The sequence below is a fragment of the Rhinatrema bivittatum genome, chromosome 8, assembly GCF_901001135.1.
Source record: "Rhinatrema bivittatum chromosome 8, aRhiBiv1.1, whole genome shotgun sequence".
Classification (NCBI taxonomy): Eukaryota; Metazoa; Chordata; class Amphibia; order Gymnophiona; family Rhinatrematidae; genus Rhinatrema; species Rhinatrema bivittatum.
Window position 1 is genome coordinate 75,635,275 of NC_042622.1, and position 21,856 is coordinate 75,657,130.

General features: G+C 41.7%; 1 protein-coding gene across 2 annotated transcripts in view; it reads left to right on the forward strand.

Moving 5' to 3' along the window:
• ACSS2 (acyl-CoA synthetase short chain family member 2) overlaps positions 1–21,856 on the forward strand; it is a 196,116-nt gene that overhangs the window by 52,412 nt on the left and 121,848 nt on the right. For both annotated transcript variants that reach the window (XM_029611497.1, XM_029611496.1), the window contains exon 7: positions 18,863–18,977. In XM_029611497.1, the coding sequence (XP_029467357.1) occupies positions 18,863–18,977 (115 nt within the window). The remainder of the gene's footprint in view (positions 1–18,862; positions 18,978–21,856) is intronic.

Genomic DNA, 21,856 nt, shown 5'->3' on the forward strand with positions numbered 1-21,856 from the left:
CTCTAGTCTCCCTCTCTTTTTTTTTTCACCTTTCAACTACCTACCAGCTTTTTATCTTCTATTCTCACCCACCCAAACAACCCATTCCCCCCCCCTCTGTCTCTCACTGCTTTCCCAACCTTCTAGTCCATCTTTCACCCAATCCCTAGTCCTCCATTTGCACCTTCTGTACTCATCCTTTATCTACCCTTCTTTACCTTTCATTCCCTGACCAGCCCCATCTCAATTACTGTCATTCATCCCCTCCTGGCATCCAGCCCCATTCTTTTTTCCCTTGTTCCCTCTCCATCTTCCCATTCCCTGTCTTTCACCTCCTCCCCACCCCATTTCTACATTCTTATCCCCTCCCGAGCCCTCATCTAGCTTCCTCTGCCTCTTATCTTCTTCCCAGCTCCAGTTCCTCCTATGTCACTTATTCTCTCCATGACTTATTTATTTATTTGACACATTTTTATACCGATATTAGTGGGGACATCATATCGGTTTACATCATAACTAAAGATTGGAAAAGTACAAAGAACAGGTAATGGGGGGAGGCCTCACATAGGAACAAATGGAGAGAAGATACGAGAAGAACAATATGAATAAACAACAACAAAGTAGAGTGGCAGTATTGCCAAAAACTTTGTACAAGGTTCAGTTACTACTGGTAATGGAGGGGGGGGGGCAGGGGGGTTGAGGGGGGAGGCATTGTTGGGGTAAGCTTGCTTGAAAAGCCAAGTTTTTACGTTGGCCCGGAACTTGGAAGAGCAGGTCTCAAACCAGAGGTTGGGGGGTAATGAGTTCCAGAGTGTGGGTCCGGCAATTGAGAGGGCTCGATTACTCGTGGAGGTGAGGTGTGCCTTTTTTAGGGAAGGCACATGGAGGGTCCCATTGTTGGAGGCTCTGGTGGAGTGGTTAGATCATATAGGACGGAAGGGCTCATCAAGCCAATTTGAGTTGTGGGAGTGTATGGATTTGTGAATCACTGTCAGGGTTTTGTAAAGGATGCGCGAGGGGATCGGGAGCCAGTGCAAGTTTTTCAGGATGGGGGTGATGTGGTCATATTTACGGGCATTGGAAATAGTTCTCGCTACAGCATTCTGTAGCATTTGGTTTTAATGAGTAGGGGAGACCTAGGAAGAGGGCATTGCAGTAGTCCATTTTTGATGAGAGGGTGGCTTGAATGACGGTGCGGAAATCAGCAGTGTGAAGTAGGGGTTTTAGTTTTTTCATCACATTGAGTTTGAAAAAACCTTCCTTAAGGATCAGGTTGATGTGTTTTTTTTAGGTTCAGTTGTTGGTCAATCTGAACTCCGAGGTTTCTTGCACAGGGCTGTGTAAGAAAGGCATTGTAGGCAGGGTCATTTGTAAGTGTGGGTTTGGGGGGTGAGTGTTGTGAGATAAGGAGCAGTTCTGTTTGGAAGCGTTTAAGGCGAGGTGAAGGTCGGTGAGTAGTGTGTTGATGGAGTCGAGGCAGTTTTTCCAGAAGTCAAGGGTGTTAGTCAGGGAATCCTGAATAGGTATGATGATTTGCACATCATCGGCATATAGGTAGAATTTGAGGCCGAGATCTGATAGGAGTTGGCAGAGGGGGGGGGATAAGTTATATATTAAAGAGGGTGGAGGAGAGGGAGGAGCCCTGGGGAACTCCTTGAGAGAGAGAGCATAGTGTGTAGATTCAGCATTGCCTATTTTGACTGAGTAGAGGGAATATAGAAACCGTTAGAGGGATATAGAAACGTTAGAGGGATATAGAAACCGTACAGATTACAAACAGCTTTTGGCGGTAGTGAATTTTCATCTGGGAATGATACACAAGTAATGTCTTCAGAACAAACGAAGATTTATCTAGTTTGTATAAATTAAAGTAGACGTAACGTCTTGGGAACAATAAGGACTTTACCTAGTTGAATAACTTAATAACAGATCAAACAAATAATCCAACTCGTTGGAGTAAGATTGTAAGACATTGTTGGAGGAAGCCTGTAAGATACAGCAGTCCATATAGTTTGAACCATTCAAAAAAGGATTCGACATCAAAATCAAGGAATAATAGCAGAAATTATAAAAGTAGGACTTTTGATGGAGACATTCAACAAGTGGGCATTGTGACATGGTTAAGAGGGTTCATTGAAAGATATATAAAATCTTTTTTTACATAAATATAAAAAATGTTTTTCATAAAAAAATTGTTTAATAAAATAGAGAGTGGGAGGGTGGTAAGCTGATGATTATAATACAAGATAATTGAAGCAAGGCCGTGGAGGCATGCATCAAAACGTATGAAACTTACCCCATCCTGCAAAAAATGTTTTTTTCAAATTTGTTCTTTTTCAAAAAATGTAAGTAGTTTAAATACACCACAGGGTGAGATTTTGTAAGGAATATATTTTGGGATTTTTTGTCTTACCCTAGCGGAGATTAATATACAGGGTTTAAATACAGTCATCCTTGTGCTCTGCAAACAAGGTAAGACAGGACCCATAGTGAGGAAATGTTTAGTTCTGGGACTAAGTTGTAACAGATTTTATCGGCATGTTTATGGGTTAAAAGCTTTTGGTTCTCTGGTTTGGTAGCATTGAGGCATCTGACTTGAAGTAAAAGGTAGTTTGGAGTGATAAGACGGGTTTATCAGCTTAGGGTATTTGTCAAATAACTCCTTTGTGTTGATTTTAATACTAGATTCCGTAGAAGCAAAATGGTTCTTAATGTTAAGATGTGTTTTTAAGAAGCCAGAGAACTATATCATTGGTACTTTAGAAGGTAGGCATTGTTTATTTAACCTTTTTTCCCTTGTTCACTTTTTTCCTTCTCCCTGTTTTTTATTCTTTTTTTTACCTTTGATTTTATTTTTTTGTATGTATGATTTGAACCATGCTGAGTTTTGTTTTTTTTTCTGCCTTTATTTTTAATTTGCTTTTTAAATTTTCATCTAGTTTGTTTTTTAATCTGGACTATGTTTCTTGAGCTGGACCTTTGATTCTCTCTCATTTTGTGTGAATACCAAGGAATGAACCTATAGAGGTACATTTTAAAAAAGTACGCCGGATTTTATAAGATATGCGCGTAGCCGCGCGTATCTTATAAAATCCGGGGTCGGCGCACGCAAGGGGGTGCACATTTGTGCAACTTACGTGCGCCGAGCCCTGCGCGCGCTGCCCGTTCCCTCTGAGGCCGCTCCGAAATCGGAGCGGCCTCGGAGGAAACTTTCCTTCCACCCCCCCGCACCTTCCCTACCTAACCCACCTAACCCACCCTCCCAGCCTATCTAACCCTCCCCCCTACCTTTATCAGAAAAGTTACTACTGCCTCCGGGCAGTAGTAACTTACGAGCGCCGGCGCGGCAGGCCCCGACACAGGCCGCTGTGTCGGGGCACTTGGCCACGCCCCCAATCGAAAACCGCCCCCCCCGGCCACGCCCCCAACCGCCCCTTTTTGCAAGCCCCGGGACTTATGCGCATCCCGGGGCTTGCGCACGCCGCCGAGCCTATGCAAAATAGGCTCGGCGCGCGCAGGGGGGTTTTAAAAGGGTTACGCGCGTACCTTATGCACGTAACCCTTTTAAAATCTGGCCCATAATCTATATGATGGTATGTGCATTATAGAAGCATTTTCTATGCTCCTCTTTTTATTTACAGATACACTTTGTATGTAACTTATATATGCACTTCTGTGTCTTTTATGTATTGCTTTGCTTTTTCATTTTCTCTGTTGTAACTCATATTGGAAATATTAAAATTGTTATATATTCCTGTTTTGTGGTACATGTAATATGTTTGTGGAGTGGTTTTTATGATACTCCTGATGCAAGTATATATGCTGAAATGTGGCTACATCGGGTTTCAAAATTTTGAATTTTTATCATTTTCTGTATGGTTTTTATGTACATGCATATCTTATTCCTAAATAAGTGTTCACTATAAATATTCTTAGTAATAAATACATTTTTAAAGATATCAGTGTTGAGAAGTCTTTAATAAATTTATTAATCTGTTTTTACATATTTCTTCTTTATACCCTCTACTCATTATTTCTTGGGATTCCTTTATTGTGATTGTATTGCCTCTCTATAATTGTTTGAGGTTTTACATAAACCATTGCAACTTTGGACATATGTGGGTCCTCAGCATCAGAAGAGATTACAAATTAGGTATTCCACCAAATCTCCACCTGGACCCCGGTTGAGATTACTTGCCACATCAGAAATTGCCTCAATAGGAGGTGGTCTCCCTCTTAGAGACCAGTGCGGTCCAGCGCCTTCCACCAAGGGGAAAAGGTGGGGATTCTACACCAAGTACTTCCTGATTCCTAAAGAAACAGGCAGTCTCTGTACAATTCTAGACCTACGGCTCTTGAATAGGGTATTGAAAACAGAAAAGTTCAAGATGTTTTTTCCCTGAACATAAGAATTGCCATATTGGGTCAGACCGAGGGTCCATCAAGCCCAGTATTTTGTTTGCAACAGTGGCAAATCCAGGTCAAAAGTACTTGGCAAGATTTCAGACAGTAAATAGATCCCATGCTGCTAATACATAGGGATAAATCGTAGTTTTCAATCAAGTCTTCTTGGTTAATAAGTTTATGGAGTTCTCGTCTAAGAATTTATTCAAACCTTTTTTTAAACCCAGGCACGTTAACTGCCTTTACCACATCTTCCAGCAATGAATGTGTGTTTTGAAAAATAATTTTCTCCAATTTGTTTTGAATGCACTACTTACTAACTTCATGGAGTGTCCCCTAGTCTTTGTAGTTTTGAAAGAATAAACAAATTCACATTTACCCATTCTGTTCCACTCATGATTTTGTAGACCTCAATCATTTTTTCTCCAAACTGAAGAACCCTAACCTTTTCAGCCTTCCTCATAGAGGAGCTATTCCATCCCCTTTAATTTTTTGGTTACTCTTCTCTGTACCTTATCCAGTTCAACCATATCTTCTTTTGAGATATAGCAACCAGAATTGCACATAGTACTCAAGGTGTGGTCTCACCATGGAGCAATACTGAAGTATTATCACATTCTCTGTTTTATTCTCCTTTCCTTTCTTAATAATTCCTAACATTGTTTACTTTTTTGACTGCTGCCCCACTCAGTGAGGATTTCAAAGTATTGTCTACTAAATTCCCTGGTCCTTTTTCATGGGTGGTAACTACTAATATGGAGCCTAGTATCATGTAACTACAGTGTGGGTTATTTCCCTATGAGCATCCCTTTGTACTTGTTCATGTTAAATTTCATTTGCCATTGGGAGCCCAGTCTCCCAAGATCCTCCTGCAATTTCTCACAATCCACTTGAGATTTAACAACTCTAAATTTAGTTTTGTCTGCAGATTTGATTACCTCACTCATCATTCCATTTTCCAGATTACTTATAAATATTTTAAAAATCATGGTCTCAGTACAGATTACTGACGTACTCCACTATTTATCTTTCTTCACTAGAAAACTGACCATTTAGTTATTCTCTTCGGGGGGGGGGGTTTTGGGTCTTTTAACTAGTTTTCAACCCACAATAGGACATTGTTTCTTATCCTACAACTTTTTTATTTTCTTTGGAGTCTCTCATTTAGGATATTGTCAAACGCCTTCTGAAAACCCAAATTCAATATATCCATTGGCTCACCATTACGCACATGTTTATTAACCCTTTAAAAAAAATGTAGCAGATTTGTGAGGCAAAATTTCCCTTGTGTAGATCCTTTGCAGGCTGTGTCTTTCTATACAATAAGTTCTGTGATTTTTTTCTGTAGAATAATTTCTATTTTTCCTGGTACTGAAGTCACTCACAGGCCTCTAGTTTCCTGGATCACCCTTGGAGCCATTTTTTTAAAGATTGGGGTTACATTGGCCATCTTACAATCTTCTTTTAGAATTCTGGGATGTAAACCAGAATTTGTCAATCTGTCACCTTTTTTCAAGCCCCGGGACATAAACGCGTCCCGGGGCTTCCGCTCGTCACCAGGCCTATGCAAAATAGGTTCGGCACACATAACTCCCCTGCACACGTAAATCCAGCTGGATTTACGCGCGCAGGACTTTTAAAATCTGGCCCTGTTATTTTTGTGTTTACAACCAGCCTCTTTTTAAATTCACGTTTCGTTGTTTTATTAGTATTTCACATCTAACTTGCCACCGCTTATGCTGCTTCCTATTTTTTTCAGATGGATCCTTTTTCCAATTTTTTTTATTAAAGGAGTTCTTTTGGCTAAATCATTCTCTTTCACCTCACCTTTTAACCATGCCAACTGTCATTTAGCCTTTCTTCCACCTTTTTTTAATGCATGGAATACTTCTGGTCTGGGCTTCCAAGATGGTATTTTTAAACAATTCCATGCCAGATGTAAACACTTAACCTTTGTTGCTGCACCTTTTAGTTTTTTCTGCCTATTCTCATTTTATCCAGGTCTCCCTTTTGACAGTTAAATGCTAGAGCTGTAGATTTTCTTAATCTCCTCCCTCCAGTCATTAACTCAAATTTGATCACATTATAATCACTGTTGCCGAGCACCCCTTTAACATTACTTCGTACACCAAATCCTGCGTTCTACTAAGAGTTGATGTAATGTTTGGCTGGTCACGGAGATTTGCCTTCCTCTGTTCCTGTCCTTGCCCTGTCTCTCGGGCCAATACAGTAAAAATCACGGGAGAGCGGGCGAGTGCCCGCTCTCCTGTCTGCGCGATATAGTAAAGTAATCTATTTAAATTAGGGTCCACAGCAAAAAGAGGCGCTAGGAACACTAGCGTGTCCCTAGCGCCTCTTTTTGGACAGGAGCGGCGGCTGTCAGCGGGTTTGACAGCCGACTCTCAATTTTGCCGGCGTCGGTTCTCGAGCCCGCTGACAGTCACAGGTTCGGAAACCGGACGCCGGCAAAATTGAGCATCCGGTTTTCAACCCGCGAGCCCATTTTAAATTTTTTTTATTTTTTACTTTTTTTAACTTTTGGGGCCTCCGACTTAATATTGCCATGATATTAAGTCGGAGGGTGCACAGAAAAGCAGTTTTTATTGCTTTTCTGTGCACTTCCCCAGCGCCGGCAGAAATTAACGCCTACCTTTGGGTAGGCGTTAATTTCTTAAAGTAAAATGTGCAGCTTGTCTGTACATTTTACTTACTATATCGCGCAGGAATACCTAATAGGGCCATCAACATGCATTTGCTGTTCTGACTTGGAAGGTGGACCCTTGGTCCGGCGAGGGATGAAGTCCACTCGTTGGTAGGCGAGGCCAATCACGAAGGTCGCTGGAGGTAATTGAAGAAAATCTGGATGCAGGCGCCTCCTGCAGGTCGTTTAGTCCAGATAGCTGGCGCCTCCAGCAGGTCGAGAGAACAGAAGCTGGCGCCTCCAGCAGGTTGTGGAAACTTGAAGAGGTAACGGAAGTCGGTCTGGAGAACAAGAGCCAGCAAACTCCGCAGCCAGTCCAGGGATCAAGAGCCAGAAAACCCCACAGCCAGTCCAGGAGTCGAGAGCCAGAAGAATCCGCAGCCAGTCCAGGGGTCGAGAGCCAGAGAAATCCGCAGCCAGTCCAGGGGTCGAGAATCAGAGAGAGTCCGCAGCCAATCCAGGAGCCAAGCAGGAACGACAGCCAGTCCAGGGATCACGAACGGAGGAGCAAATCAGGAACCAAAAGCAGAACACCACCAGAGCCACGAAGCCAAGGCAAGGTCTGAAGGCACAGACCTTGCCTTAAATAGTAGATTGAAGATGGAGTCAGGCAGGAAGGAACCCCCTACTTCCTGTAGGGGTTCCTTTAAGGCCAGGGCCTAGCCGCCCCCGCGGCCCTAGTAAACTTTCAGGGGGCGTGGCCAACTGAGCCGAAGGAACGCCGTGGCCATTTTGAGAGCAGCAGCACTGCCGCTGAGGCGGGTGGCAGATGCCGACCCCGAAGCTTGAGCCTGGCCCTGCCGTGTGGGTGAGTGTCCGGACCCCAGTTGCGGTCCGCCACGGCCGGCGGTCATAACATTTGCATGTTGCGGGCACTATTAGGTTCGGGGGGGTTGGATGCGCGTTTTCGATGCGCTATTACCCCTTACTGAATAAGGGGTAAAGCTAGCGCGTCAAACGCGCGTCTAATCGTGGGTTAACATTGCGCTCTGCCGGAGTACATTGAACTGTATCAGCCTGTCTGTTGGCTCTCCCTGTCAACCTGCCTTGTCCTTGTCCTTGGCGTTTTGTCCTGTCTTGCCTTGTTCATCATGTCCGGATTTGACTGTTTTAGCCTGATTCTCCGGTTCTGACCTCTGCTTTGGATCCCTAATTCTCCCTGGGGCTCAAGCTGTGGGGAACGAGGCTGGTTTAGATGAAGCTCCAGCCTGTCCCAAGCCCCAGGGCATGCACCTGCTGTTGGCCGAGGCCTAGTAAGTTCGCCTACCAAGTTTCATCAACTTTTTCATAGCACAAGAGGTCACAGTCCTTACAGTTAAGTCTAAAATGGCTCCCACTCGACTTAAATCATGGGCCAGGTGCTCCATGAAACAATCATTTATTTCATCTAGAAATTTTACCTCCCTAGCAGCATGTCCTGATGTGACATTTACCCAGTCAATATTGGGATAATTGCAATCTTCCATTAGTACCATGCTGTCAAATTTGTTAGTGTCCTTAATTTGTTAGCATTTTATTGTCTGTTCATTTTGGCCAGGTGGACTGTAGTATATCTACCACTATACTCTTCCCCATCACACATGGTGCATGTAGTCTTCTGTAGGACCTTTATCCTATTGGACTCTGCCATCCCTAACGTTAAAGTACCACATCCCCACCAAGCTAAGCCACTCTATCATTGCTATATCATTTGCACTCTGGTATAGCACTGTCCCATTGGTTATCCTCCTTCCACCAGGTCTCTGAGATGCCAGTTTTATCTACCTTTTCATTCAGTGCTATGCATTCTAACACTCCCATCTTACTTTGTAGACTTCTACACAGACATTTCAAGGTACGTTTTTTATTTATATATACAACTTTCCTAGAAGTTAACAGGGATAATTTGGAATCTTTTAATTCAATCTGTTCTTTACTTATAGGCACATGGACTACTTTTACTTTTATTGGAACCTTTCTATCAGGATTCTCCAACTCCCTTGTTTCTTTAGTATCCTTCAAAGAGAATGCCCTCCAAACCATGCACTGCTGAGCGATTGTCTGATTTCTCCCTTATTCTAATTTAAAAACTGCTTTCTCCTTTTTAAAGAGTGCCAGCAGCCTGGTTCCACCCTATTAAGGCCCATCCTTTCAGAATAAATTCCCTCTTGCACAGAATATTCCATAAATCCTAATGAAACTAAAGCCTTCTGTCATGTTTTTGTCTGTTTCACAAGTGCTCATGCACTGGTTCAACCTGTTGTGCAGCCTTCCCTCCACCAGGGGTCCTCAGCGAGCCTAATCTCCAGCCTTGTCAAGCTCCTCTTCGCTATTCACACCACTTTGAAGCTCAAGCCCCATTTAAAGCTACCTTGCCAGAACCTCAGTGCCTCTTCATGGAGACACCCTTGGCTCTCAAACCTGACTACTCTTACCTTGCTCTATGCCTTGTGGTCTTCAGGCCTTCTCTTACCTTATACCTTGTCTTACATCCTATCTAGGTCTATCTTTGCTTTGTGGCCTCTGGGCCTTCTATTATTTTGTGCCTTGTCTTGTGGCCTACCTAGGTCTTGCCTTACCTTTGGCCTTCGAAACTGTTTTTACCTTATACCTTTCTCTGTGGCCTACTCAGGCCTTTCCTTACCTTGAGGCCTTCGGGCCTGCTCAGAACTTACACCTTGCTCTGTGGCCTACTCGGCCTTTCCTTGCATTGTGTCTTCTGGGTCTGCTCTTTCCTCATGCCCTGCAGCCTATCTAGACCTCTTGTTGCTTAGTGGCCTCCGAGCCTTATGCTTAGCAGCCTACGGGCCTTCTGTATTGCTGCCTTCAGGCCTTAGTGTTCTCTGTTCTTTGTTGACCTTGTTTGCTCCTGCCCTTCTCTGGCCTTGTCCAGCCCTTGTCCATCCCTGCTCATTCCAGTCCCTAATAGCCATTCCCTGCCTTGCTATTGCCTTGTCTTACCCCAGTATCCTGCCCAATCCAGTGTCTGTATCCAGTTCCAGTCCCTGCTCAGAATCCTTCCCAGTCTGTATCTATCCTGCCCCAGCCCTTGCTCAGTACCTCACTATCCTTCTGCTCCAGTATTCAGTCCTCTTGCCAGCCTGCCAGCTTCATCTAGTTTATCCAGCTCCTGCCAAGCCCCAGTACTACCCCAGCTTCCAGCCATGTCCACTGTGATGTTCAGCTGACGAAGCCCAGCCCGCTCGTCCCCTTGCCCTTTAGGTTGGCTAGGCAGAAGGTAAACCCAAGCCTTGCCCTACTATCCTGTACCACGTCTGAGGAGGTGTCTCCTGACCCCAGCCTGCACCACCATGTGTCACATTCTTCCCTGCACAATATTTATGCATTGGAGCTCTGGAGCTCTACCTGCCTCTGGGGACTTGCACATAAAACAGGGAGCAGTTCAGAGAATGATACCCTGGAGATTCTGGATTTCAACTCTGTACATAAGAGCTTAAATTTGGCTTCCAGAGCCTCCATCCCACACCTTTTTATATCATTAGTGCCCCATGTGTACCATAAAAGTACAAACAACGGGGATTCAATATGTTACTGATGAAACTCTAGTGTCCGGTACCCCTATGCAGGGTCTGAACCACGTTATGGTTTAAACTCCACAAAATTCAGGTACTGTTTTTACTCTATAGGTGTCTCCTAAATACGTGCTTGTGTATTCAAAATTAATTTTTAATTATTAATTTCTTTTTTATTTTAAACAAAAATACAGTGTAACCTTAAGATACTGTCCCATATCAACTCTTCTTGACGACCACTCTATTCAACTTGGTTGACCAGAAAACCCCATCCAACGTATGTTATTGCTTGCAATCGGTGGTTTTGGGTGGCTGAAATCATAAGTTCCTCTTTTAAAGAGTATTTATTTAGTAATTTTTATATACCGGCATTAGAGAGGCACATCATGCCGGTTCACATAATAACAAAAGCGAAGAAAATACATTATAACAGGGGTATAAGTGGGGGTCAAAGTGGGAGTAGAACTGCATGCCCACCTGACAGTGTCAGTGTTTCAACACAATGCATCTGCTTCAGGGGCTGGAGAAATATGTAGTGTAACTGACTCCTCCTAATCACCCCCTTTTATTTCGGACACCAGAGTACTGGACACCAGAGTTTCATCAGTAACACATTGAATCCCCGTTGTTTGTACTTTTGTGGTTATTTTGGGGGGACTCTCATAGAGGCTTGCATTTATCATGGTGGCCCCATGCACCATGACAATCAGCTCCTCCCAGCACTGTCTAAAGTTCTATCTGGGTGTCACATGAGGTCCTCCACATTTGCACTAGGCAGGCAAGTTACAAATTGATCCTCGTGTCTACCAGCCACCCAGCTTTCTGGATTCTTAATCAAATCACTAGCTATGACTGCCGACCTAATCCTTCCCTCCTGGGCAAAAGCCCTTGAAGAACCATCCTCTGTGCAGAGAGCAAGTTGAAGCTACAGGATCACTTCCTACTACACCAGGATGATACTCTCCATCCAGGTGATCTTGCTTTTCCAAGGCAGCACAGAGGCTGCCAGACTATGTCCCTAAATGTCTCCTCTATATACCTTGGTCTGCCACTCTAGCTTCCAGAGATTGGACTCATTCTCTGAGAACCAGGAGCTCTTTGCACCAGTGGTATATATGCAACCTCACCAACTGGTAGATAATTTATATACCACTCCATAAGCAAAGTTGTCAGAGCAGTTTACAGTAAAAATAACATTCATAAAATTACAAAAACAAAGAAGAAACAAATGATGTGGTAGACCTGATTGACAAATGATTTGGTAGACCTGATTGACAAACTTAAGAGTAGTAAATCACCTGGACCGGATGGTATACACCCCAGAGTTTCTGAAGGAACTAAAAATGAAATTTCAGACCTATTAGTAAAAATTTGTAACCTGTCATTAAAATCATCCATTGTACTTGAAGACTGGAGGATAGCTAATGTAACCCCCATATTTAAAAAGGGCTCCAGGGACGATCCGGGAAACTACAGACCGGTTAGCCTGACTTCAGTGCCAGGAAAAATAGTGGAAAGTATTCTAAACATCAAAATCACAGAACATATAGAAAGACATGGTTTAATGGAACAAAGTAAGCATGGCTTTACCCAAGGCAAGTCTTGCCTCACAAATCTGCTTCACTTTTTTGAAGGAGTTAATAAACATGTGGATAAAGGTGAACCTGTAGATATAATGTACTTGGATTTTCAGAAGGCATTTGACAACGTTCCTCATGAGAGGCTTCTAGGAAAAGTAAAAAGTCATGGGATAGGTGGCGATGTCCTTTCGTGGATTACAAACTGGCTAAAAGACAGGAAACAGAGTGTAGGATTAAATGGTCAATTTTCTCAGTGGAAGGGAGTGGACAGTGGAGTGCCTCAGGGATCTGTATTGGGACCCTTACTTTTCAATATATTTATAAATGATCTGGAAAGAAATATGACGTGAGATAATCAAATTTGCAGATGATACAAAATTGTTCAGAGTAGTTAAATCACAAGCAGATTGTGATAAATTGCAGGAAGACCTTGTGAGGCTGGAAAATTGGGCATCAAAGTGGCAGATGAAATTTAATGTGGACAAGTGCAAGGTGATGCATATAGGGAAAAATAACCTATGCTTTAGTTACATATTAGGTGCTACTACCCAAGAACGAGATCTAGGCATCATAGTGGATAACACATTGAAATCGTCAGTTCAGTGTGCTGCGGCAATCAAAAAAGCAAACAGAATGTTGGGAATTATTAGAAAGGGAATGGTGAATAAAACGGAAAAATGTCATAATGCCTCTGTATCGCTCCATGGTGAGACCTCACCTTGAATTCTGTGTACAATTCTGTTCGCCGCATCTCAAAAAATATATAATTGCGATGGAGAAGGTACAGAGAAGGGCTACCAAAATGATAAGGGGAATGGAAAAACTCCCCAATGAGGAAAGACTAAAGAGATTAGGACTTTTCAGCTTGGAGAAGAGACGACTGAGGTGGGATATGATAGAGATGTTTAAAATCATGAGAGGTCAAGAACGGGTAGATGTGAATCGGTTATTTACTCTTTCAGATAGTAGAAAGACTAGGGGGCACTCCATGAAGTTAGCATGGGGCACATTTAAAACTAATCGGAGAAAGTTCTTTTTTACTCAATGCACAATTAAACTCTGGAATTTGTTGCCAGAGGATGTGGTTAGTGCAGTTAGTATAGCTGTGTTTAAAAAAGGATTGGATAAGTTCTTGGAGAAGTCCATTACCTGCTATTAATTAAGTTCACTTAGATAATAACCACCGCTATTACTAGCAATGGTAACATGGAATAGACTTAGTTTTTGGGTACTTGCCAGGTTCTTATTGCCTGGATTGGCCACTGTGGAAACAGTTTAGAACACTTTCCACTATTTTTCCTGGCACTGAAGTCAGGCTAACCGGTCTGTAGTTTCCCGGATCGGCCCTGGAGCCCCTTTTAAATATTGGGGTTACATTTGCTATCCTCCAGTCTTCAGGTACAATGGATGATTTTAATGATTTCATTTTTTAGTTCCTTCAGAACTCTGGGTGTATACCATCAGGTCCAGGTGATTTACTACTCTTCAGTTTGTCAATCAGGCCTACCACATCTTCTAGGTTCACCGTGATTTGATTCAGTCCATCTGAATCATTACCCATGATTCAGTCCATCTGAATCATTACCCATGAAAACCTTCTCCATTACGGGTACCTCCCCAACATCCTGTTCAGTAAACACCGAAGCAAAGAAATCATTTAATCTTTCCGCGATGGCCTTATCTTCTCTAAGTGCCCCTTTAACCCCTCGATCATCTAACGGTGCAACTGACTCCCTCACAGGCTTTCTGCTTCAGATATATGTAAAAAGTTTTTTACTGTAAGTTTTTGCCTCTACAGCCAACTTCTTTTCAAATTCTCTCTTAGCCTTTCTTATCAATGTCTTACATTTAACTTGCCAACGTTTATGCTTTATCCTATTTTCTTCTGTTGGATCCTTCTTCCAATTTTTGAATGAAGATCTTTTGGCTAAAATAGCTTCTTTCACCTCCCCTTTTAACCATGCCGGTAATCGTTTTGCCTTCTTTCCACCTTTCTTAATGTGTGGAATACATCTGGACTATGCTTCTAGAATGGTATTTTTTAACAATGACCACGCCTCTTGGACCTGTTTTACTTTTGTAGCTGCTCCTTTCAGTTTTTTTCTAACAATTTTTCTCATTTTATCAAAGTTTCCCTTTTGAAAGTTTAGCACGAGAGCCTTGGATTTGCACACTGTTCCTCTTCCAGTCATTAAATCAAATTTGATCATATTATGATCACTATTGCCAAGCGGCCCCACCACCGTTACCTCTCTCACCAAGTCCTGTGCTCCACTGAGAATTAGATCTAAAATTGCTCCCTCTCTTGTCGGTTCCTGAACCAATTGCTCCATAAAGCTATCATTTATTCCATCCAGGAACGTTATCTCTCTAGAGTGACCCGATGATACATTTACCCAGTCAGTATTGGGGTAATTGAAGTCTCCCATTATTACTGCACTACCAATTTGGTTAGCTTCCCTAATTTCTCTTAGCATTTCACTGTCCGTCTCACCATCTTGACCAGGTGTACGGTAGTATACTCCTATCACTATAGTCTTCCCTGACACACAAGGGATTTCTACCCATAAAGATTCAATTTTGTAGTTAGTCTCATGCAGGATGTTTATCCTGTTGGACTCTATGCCATCCCGGACATAAAGCGCCACACCTCCTCCCGAGTGCTCCTCTCTGTCATTGCGATATAATTTGTACCCCGGTATAGCACTGTCCCATTGGTTATCCTCTTTCCACCATTCTTTCTGTCCACTTTGAGATGGACTAGGAGGTCTTGGACTCTTCTGGATGGGATCCAGGAAGGAGTAGGGATGCTTGGCCTGACAGGTCCAAGCTGAGGGGAGGGATATGTGAGGCAGTGCCCCTAGTGTTCCCCTGTTTACCTGTGCAGGAGCAGGTTAGATGCTTGATCCACCTTAAATGCCTTAAGGAGAGTGTACTTTATGGGCAGGATCCTGTGAGGGCAGGTGGGGCTCAGTGGGCATAAGCAGAGACTGGGGAATAAGAGCTGCGATGCAGGGGGGATAACCAGACCAGGCCTAGTCTCCGGGAGGAAGGCAGCTCCTGAATCAGTACTATCCAAACCTTGAGCTGAGATGAAGCAACATGCTGTAAGTAGAGTGTATGCTGTCTGAGGAGAAGACAGTCTATGGTTGTGCATGTGTGAAGCTATAATAAAGAGCTACTGTGTTAAGAAGGCTGGAGTCAGTCTAGTTTGTCTCCAGGCCTGTGGGATTCACTGCTTGTTCTCACACGCCACTTCAGCTAAAGCTGCTGGAAGACTAATTTGGTTAATGGCCTCAGGTCTGAAGGAGAAGGTACACAACAAATTCATTGATGTACCCTGCAGGGGCGATAGCTTATTTGTGTAAAAGGTCAAGGAAACAATCCTACTTTTTCTCAAAAGCCTTTTCAGATATTTCGACATATTCTACTATATACATTTTTTGAACTTGTAGGTATATTTTTTTTTATGAAATGTTTTTGATTTTATGATTTAGGTCATGGAGTGCTCTTTTATGTGTTTTATTCTAGATGAGTTTATACTTGTTTTGTGTTATAAGTCTTTTTATGTAGTGTTTTACCAGGAGTTATATTGTAAAATTTGGGCTTTATTGTCATTATTTGTGTTATGTAATAGTATTTTATTATGAGTTATATTATAATATTTGTGTATTAACATTTAGTTTTGTTTTTATTTTATTTTTTATTATTTTATGTGACTTGGACTAGAGTTTATGGATATCAACTGTAATTCATTGTTTTTATTTTGTACATCACTTTGATTTACAATCTTGTAAGAGATGTTTAATTAAATAATGAATTGAACTGAAAAAGTATAAAGGACCATTGTACCACTCTGTAGCATGTCTGCATTTGTAACTGAGCCAACTTTGTCATCTAGATGACCGAACACAGTTCATTATAGGAGGTAGTATTCTTACAGGAAGGACCTTCATTCCTTTTGTCAGACAGTCACAACAGGTCCGGAGACCACCTTAACTAGACCTAGATAGTCTAAACAATGGTGCTGTCAAGTTTCTCTCCAATCCACATCTTTTCCTGCCTGTGGGAAGTCGGGTACAGTTATTTTTCCAAACATGGGTCAACATTACGACAGATTCCTGGTTACTCAAGTTCATCAAATCAGGATCACCTTTGAATACTCTCCCCTTCTCCTCTAGGACCATTTATTTTGGGGGCCCTCTCCCAATACACACACACAATTTCACACAGTCCCAAACCTGATTTCTTTAGGACAAAATCAATTTACTCCTCCAAACCATGGCAATAGAACCAGTCTATTCCAGGGAATTAAATCAAGGGTCCTATTTTAAATACTTTTTCCTCCTGAAGGAATAAAGTTAGATTGCGTCCCATCATAGAGCTTGAGGATCTCAGCTTGTTTCTTTACAGATAAATATTTAAAATGAAGAGCTGTCCACCTTTCTTCCCTTATTAATATGAGGAGACTTCAAAGATGTCTATACTATGCAGATAGAAATTCCATATTTGATGGGTGAGAGTATAGTAGTGGATGTATACTACCATCCACCTGGCTAAGATGAAGAAACCGACTATGAAATGCTTGCAGAAATTAGAAAGGGAAATAAATTTGGCAACACAATAATAATGGGAGATTTCAGTTAGGTCAGTACTGATTGAGTCAATGTCTCATTGGGACATGGTAAAGAGGTTGCATTTCTAGATGCAATAAATGACTGTTTTATGGAGCAGCTGGTCCTAGAACAGACGAGAGGGGCAATTATTTTAGATCTAATCTGCAGTGGAATGCACAACCCGGTGAAAGAGGTTACTGTATAGGGGCTGCTTAGCAATAGCAATTATAATGCAATCAAATTTGACATAAGCAATGGCGTGAACACATTTAGTAAAACTGCAGTAGCATATAACTTTGAATAGAGAGACTATGATAAAATAAGGAAAATAGTTATGTCTTATGGTGCCCTACCCATACCATTTTTGGTTACCTTTATCTGGACCGCTTCTGTCTTATCTCCTTTTTTTTTTTTTCTTTTTAAGATAGTCTCCAGAATGGAACACAAAACTGTAGGTGATGCCTCACCAATGACCTGTACAGGGGCCTTATCGCTACCTTTTTCCTGCTGGATATGCCTCTCGCTATGCATCCCTCTGGCCTGAGTCACCACCTTGCTGCATTGGTTTGCTACCTTCAAATCATCAGACACTATTGCCCCGATGTCTGTCTCTCAGCTGATGCACATCAGTTTCTTTCTTGCCCCCCCCCCTTTCCTCCCAATCATGTACAGCTCTTTGGATTACTATTTCTAAAATGCCTGACTTCTACCCTTGTTGGCCTTGAATGCTAGCTGAACAAATGTTCATCACTTCTCATTCTTTCTACTCCAAGTGTGTCCACTCCGTTGCAGATTTTGTCATGTGCAAAAAGACAAACATTTCTTTCTGACCCTCCACAGTATCACTCAGACAGAACCAGCCCCAGAACCAATCCATTATGCATGCCAGTCTTCTGTCCTCAGAATGAGTTACAATTACCACTACCAGCTATCATCTGTCAGTCTGTTCCACCACCTTGGAAAACACCCCTAGGCCTCTCATTTTATTCATGAGCCTCCTATTTGGGGCTGTCTCAAAAGTTTTGCTGAAATCCAAATGATTCACAACAAATGTTCATCCTTGATGTAATTCTCCAGTCACCGAATCAAAAAAAAAAAATCAGTCTGACTCATTTGTCATTATCACCTTCTGGTAAATCAGTGTTGCCTTAGATCCTGCACCCCACTGGATTGTAGATGGTTCACTATCCTTCCTTTCAGTAGGGTCTCCTTTAATTTTACCAACACCAAGCTATGGCTTAACCAGCCTGTAATTCCCAGTTTCCTCTGTGCTTCCACTTTTGTGAAATGGGACCACAGCTACCTTTTTCCATTCTTGAGGCACCACTCTCATCTCCAAGGATCTGTGAGCAAGTCCTTCAGTGTACCTGCCAGCATCACTCTGAGCAAACAACATCATGGGATATATCTCATCAGGCCCCATGGCTTTGTCTGCTTTCAGCTTTATTTCCACCCAAACACTATGTTCTGTAAATAGGGTGGTATTTATTACTACTTGCTGGGTATGCTTTTAATATATTCTGAGGATCCGGGGGTATGGCGGGGGTTTATTATAATTTAAGTAGTGTTGCTTACACCTTTTCTGGACAGATTGAAGGTCTAAAGCTAAATGAATAGATAACGTAATTGTGCCTCTCCAGATTACTAACTTAACATGTTTACTATGGAGTTATGCTGTGACTGTAGAAGACTACAGTAAAAGATGTCAGATTTTCTCATCTGATTCTAGAACCAAAGCTAAGTGTTTGCTGTATTTCTCGAAACTGTGTAGACAGCGCATCCTGCACTTTGTGCTTGATGTTAATAATTTTTCATCGCAATAGAAACAGATATTCTGTAATCCACTTCTGAGTCCCTTCTACAGTGTTGAGAAACCATTATTTTAAAAGGTTAACATCAAAGATAGAATATATTATGCTTGCCATATTATGTAATGTGCTTATATTTTGAATAAAAATTATTTGAAATGTAAAGAAAAGAAGGTTAATATAGCAACACCAATATGGGCTTAAAATATGATCTTGTTATGCTGGTGCTTCCCTTCAAAATATCAGTGTGTTTTATTTTAAGGTGTTTCCCTGTGAAGAGGTGCATTGTTGTGAAACACTTAGGCAGAGAAGATTATACATTCAAGGAGGCTTCCAACCAATCACCACCGTCCAAGAGAATGCACCTAGATACACAGGTATGGATATAAAGAAAATATGGGCTGCAGAGAAGCAAATATACCAACAAGATGTTAGATTGATATTTTATCCACAAGCCATGTGTCAGTTTGCTCCAACCACAACTACTATAAACTCTTTCTTTATTTTTCTCTCTTTATTTTACAAAACATGACAGAATATGTACAGATTTATGGGTTGTGCAATATTTGCAACATGTTCTGTTTACCTCCTTTTCATCATAATAGTTGGATCATAACTTAAAGTCAACGTGCATTCTTATATTGTACACATTCTAAAACACACCAAAGTGTTGAATTAGTGCAAGTTTATGCTTGTGAACACTGTCGCCAATTTTAAAGCCTTCAGCCTTCACTATTTCAAATGTGTGTGAACTCTGCCCTTTTGTAGGTTAACCACTATTTTTCTGGGTAATTAAAGGTAGGCAATTGTATCAAGAACATAAGAAATGCCATATAGAGTCAGACCAAAGATTCATTCAGGCTGACATCCTTTTTTTGGCAGTGACCAATCTAGGTCAAAAGTACCCAATAGGATCCCAAAGAATGAATCCAGTCTTTTTGACTTATAACTAAGGGTAAGCAGTGACTTTCCTATGTCTACATAACTAATAGTAGTTTATGAATTTTTCCTTCAGGAACTTGTCTAGATTATTTTTAAACCCAGCTATGCTAACTGTTTTCACCCCCATCCTTTAGCAACAAATTTCACAGTTTAATTGTGTGCTGAGTGATAAAAATACTGCTATTAGTTTCATGGCGTGTTCCTTAATCCTAGTACTAATAAAAAGGGAAAATAACTGTTCCCTATTTATCTATTCCACCGCTCTTGATTTTATAGATATTTGTCATATTTCTTCTTGGCCATCTCCTCCCCAAATTATTTATTTATTTATTATTTTTACTATACCGGCTTTCATGACATGAATCACATCAAGCCGGTTTACATTTAACAAAGTGTGCAAGGTAAGAGAGAACTCAAACAACTGGAACAAGAGCATTGTAAGGAGAGTGACAGTTACAATAAAACAGGGAGATAAATAACTGGGAGCTGGAGGAGAGAAGAGGGGCAGTTAACTGACAGCAAATTATTTACAAGGTAACAAGATTGAATCTGATAAAATGAGATTTGTATAGTAAATGACATTGATAACAATGTGAAGGTGATGACAGCGAAGGGCATAGTTTGTTATTTAAATCCATTTTTGATAATGTGATTGAGATGTCGGGTGTAGGTCTCAGACAGGGATTGGAAAGGCTTTTTTAAAAAGCCAAGTTTTCAGCCTTTTCCTAAATGTTGGTAGGCAGGGTTCTTGTCTCAGGTCCGCTGGAATGGAGTTCCATAAAGGTGGACCTGCTGTTGAGAACGCTCTGGCACTGAGAGACTTATGATGGATGGTTTTTGCGTGAGGCACCTGAAGAGATTCTTTGTAAGATTCCCTGATGGGTCTGGCGGATGTGTGTTTTTTGAACGGAATTTGTAAGTTGATCCGTGCTTGTTGGTGAATAACTTTGTAGATGGTGGTGATGGATTTGTAGATGATTCTGTAGTGGATCGGTAACCAGTGAAGGTCCTTGAGGATTGGGGTGATGTGGTCCATTCTCCTAGAGTTCGTCAGGATTCTGGCAGTTGTATTCTGCACCATTTGTAGAGGTTTGGTATGGGAAGCTGGGAGACCCAGTAGTAGCGAGTTACAATAATCTAGCTTGGAGAAGATTATTGCCTGAAGAATTGTTCTGAAGTCCTGGGAGTGGAATAAAGGTTTTATTCTTTTTAGGATATGTAATTTGTGAAAGCAATCTTTGGTGGTTTGGTTGATGAATGATTTTAAGTTGAGACAGTTATCCATGATGGCTCCTAGGTCTCTTACGTGAGAGGTTTGAAGGAGAGCTGGTGGCTTTGAATAGGTATTGTTGTTTTCAGGGGAAATAAGCAGAAGTTCCGTTTTCGAGGCATTGAGAATTAGGTTTAGACTGGTGAGGAGGTGGTTGATTTCTGTTAGGCAGCTATTCCAGAATTCTAATGTTTTTGTAATGGATTCTTTTACTGGGATCACGATCTGGACATCGTCTGCAAAAAGGAAGTGTTTCAGGTTTAGTTTAGTTAGCAGTTGGCAGAGAGGGAGCAGGTAAACATTAAAGAGCGTGGGTGAAAGGGAGGAGCCCTGCGGTACCCCTAGAGAGGATGGAAAGTAATGTGATTCTTTATTATGAATTTTGACCTTGTATCCTCTGTTGTCCAAGAAAGTTTTGAACCAGGTCAGTGCTGTGCCTTTCACTCCTATGTTTGCCAGTTGTTTTATAAGGAGGTGGTGGTTGACTGTATCGAAGGCAACAGAAAGGTCGAGGAGGATTAAAAGGTAAGCGTGACCTTTATCTATGCCGAAGAGGAGGAAGTCCGTGAGGGAGAGAAGAAGTGTTTCGGTGCTTGATTCTTTGCGAAATCCATATTGATTCGGGGACAGAATCTTGTGATCCTCGATGTAATTTGATAATTGAGTGTTTACTAATTTTTCCATAACTTTAGCTATAAACAGAAGGTTGGAGATGGGGCGGTAATTGTTAGGATCGCTCGCATTTAGGTTCATTTTTTTTAGGAGTGGTTTGATTGAGGCCATTTTAAGGTCGTCTGGGTAGATACCCTGGGACAAGGAACAATTTATGATGTCGGCTAGAGATTTCGATATAGTATCCGGGATTAGTAGAAGCAATTTGGACGGGATTTGATTAAACAGGTGTGATGACGGTTTCATTTTCTTCAGAACCTCTTGTATCTCTGAAATGGTGATGGGTTTGAAGGCGTTTAGGTGAATGTCTTTGTTTGGGAAAAGATATGTACTATCGGATGTGCCCATGTTTGGTGACAGTTATTTGAGGAG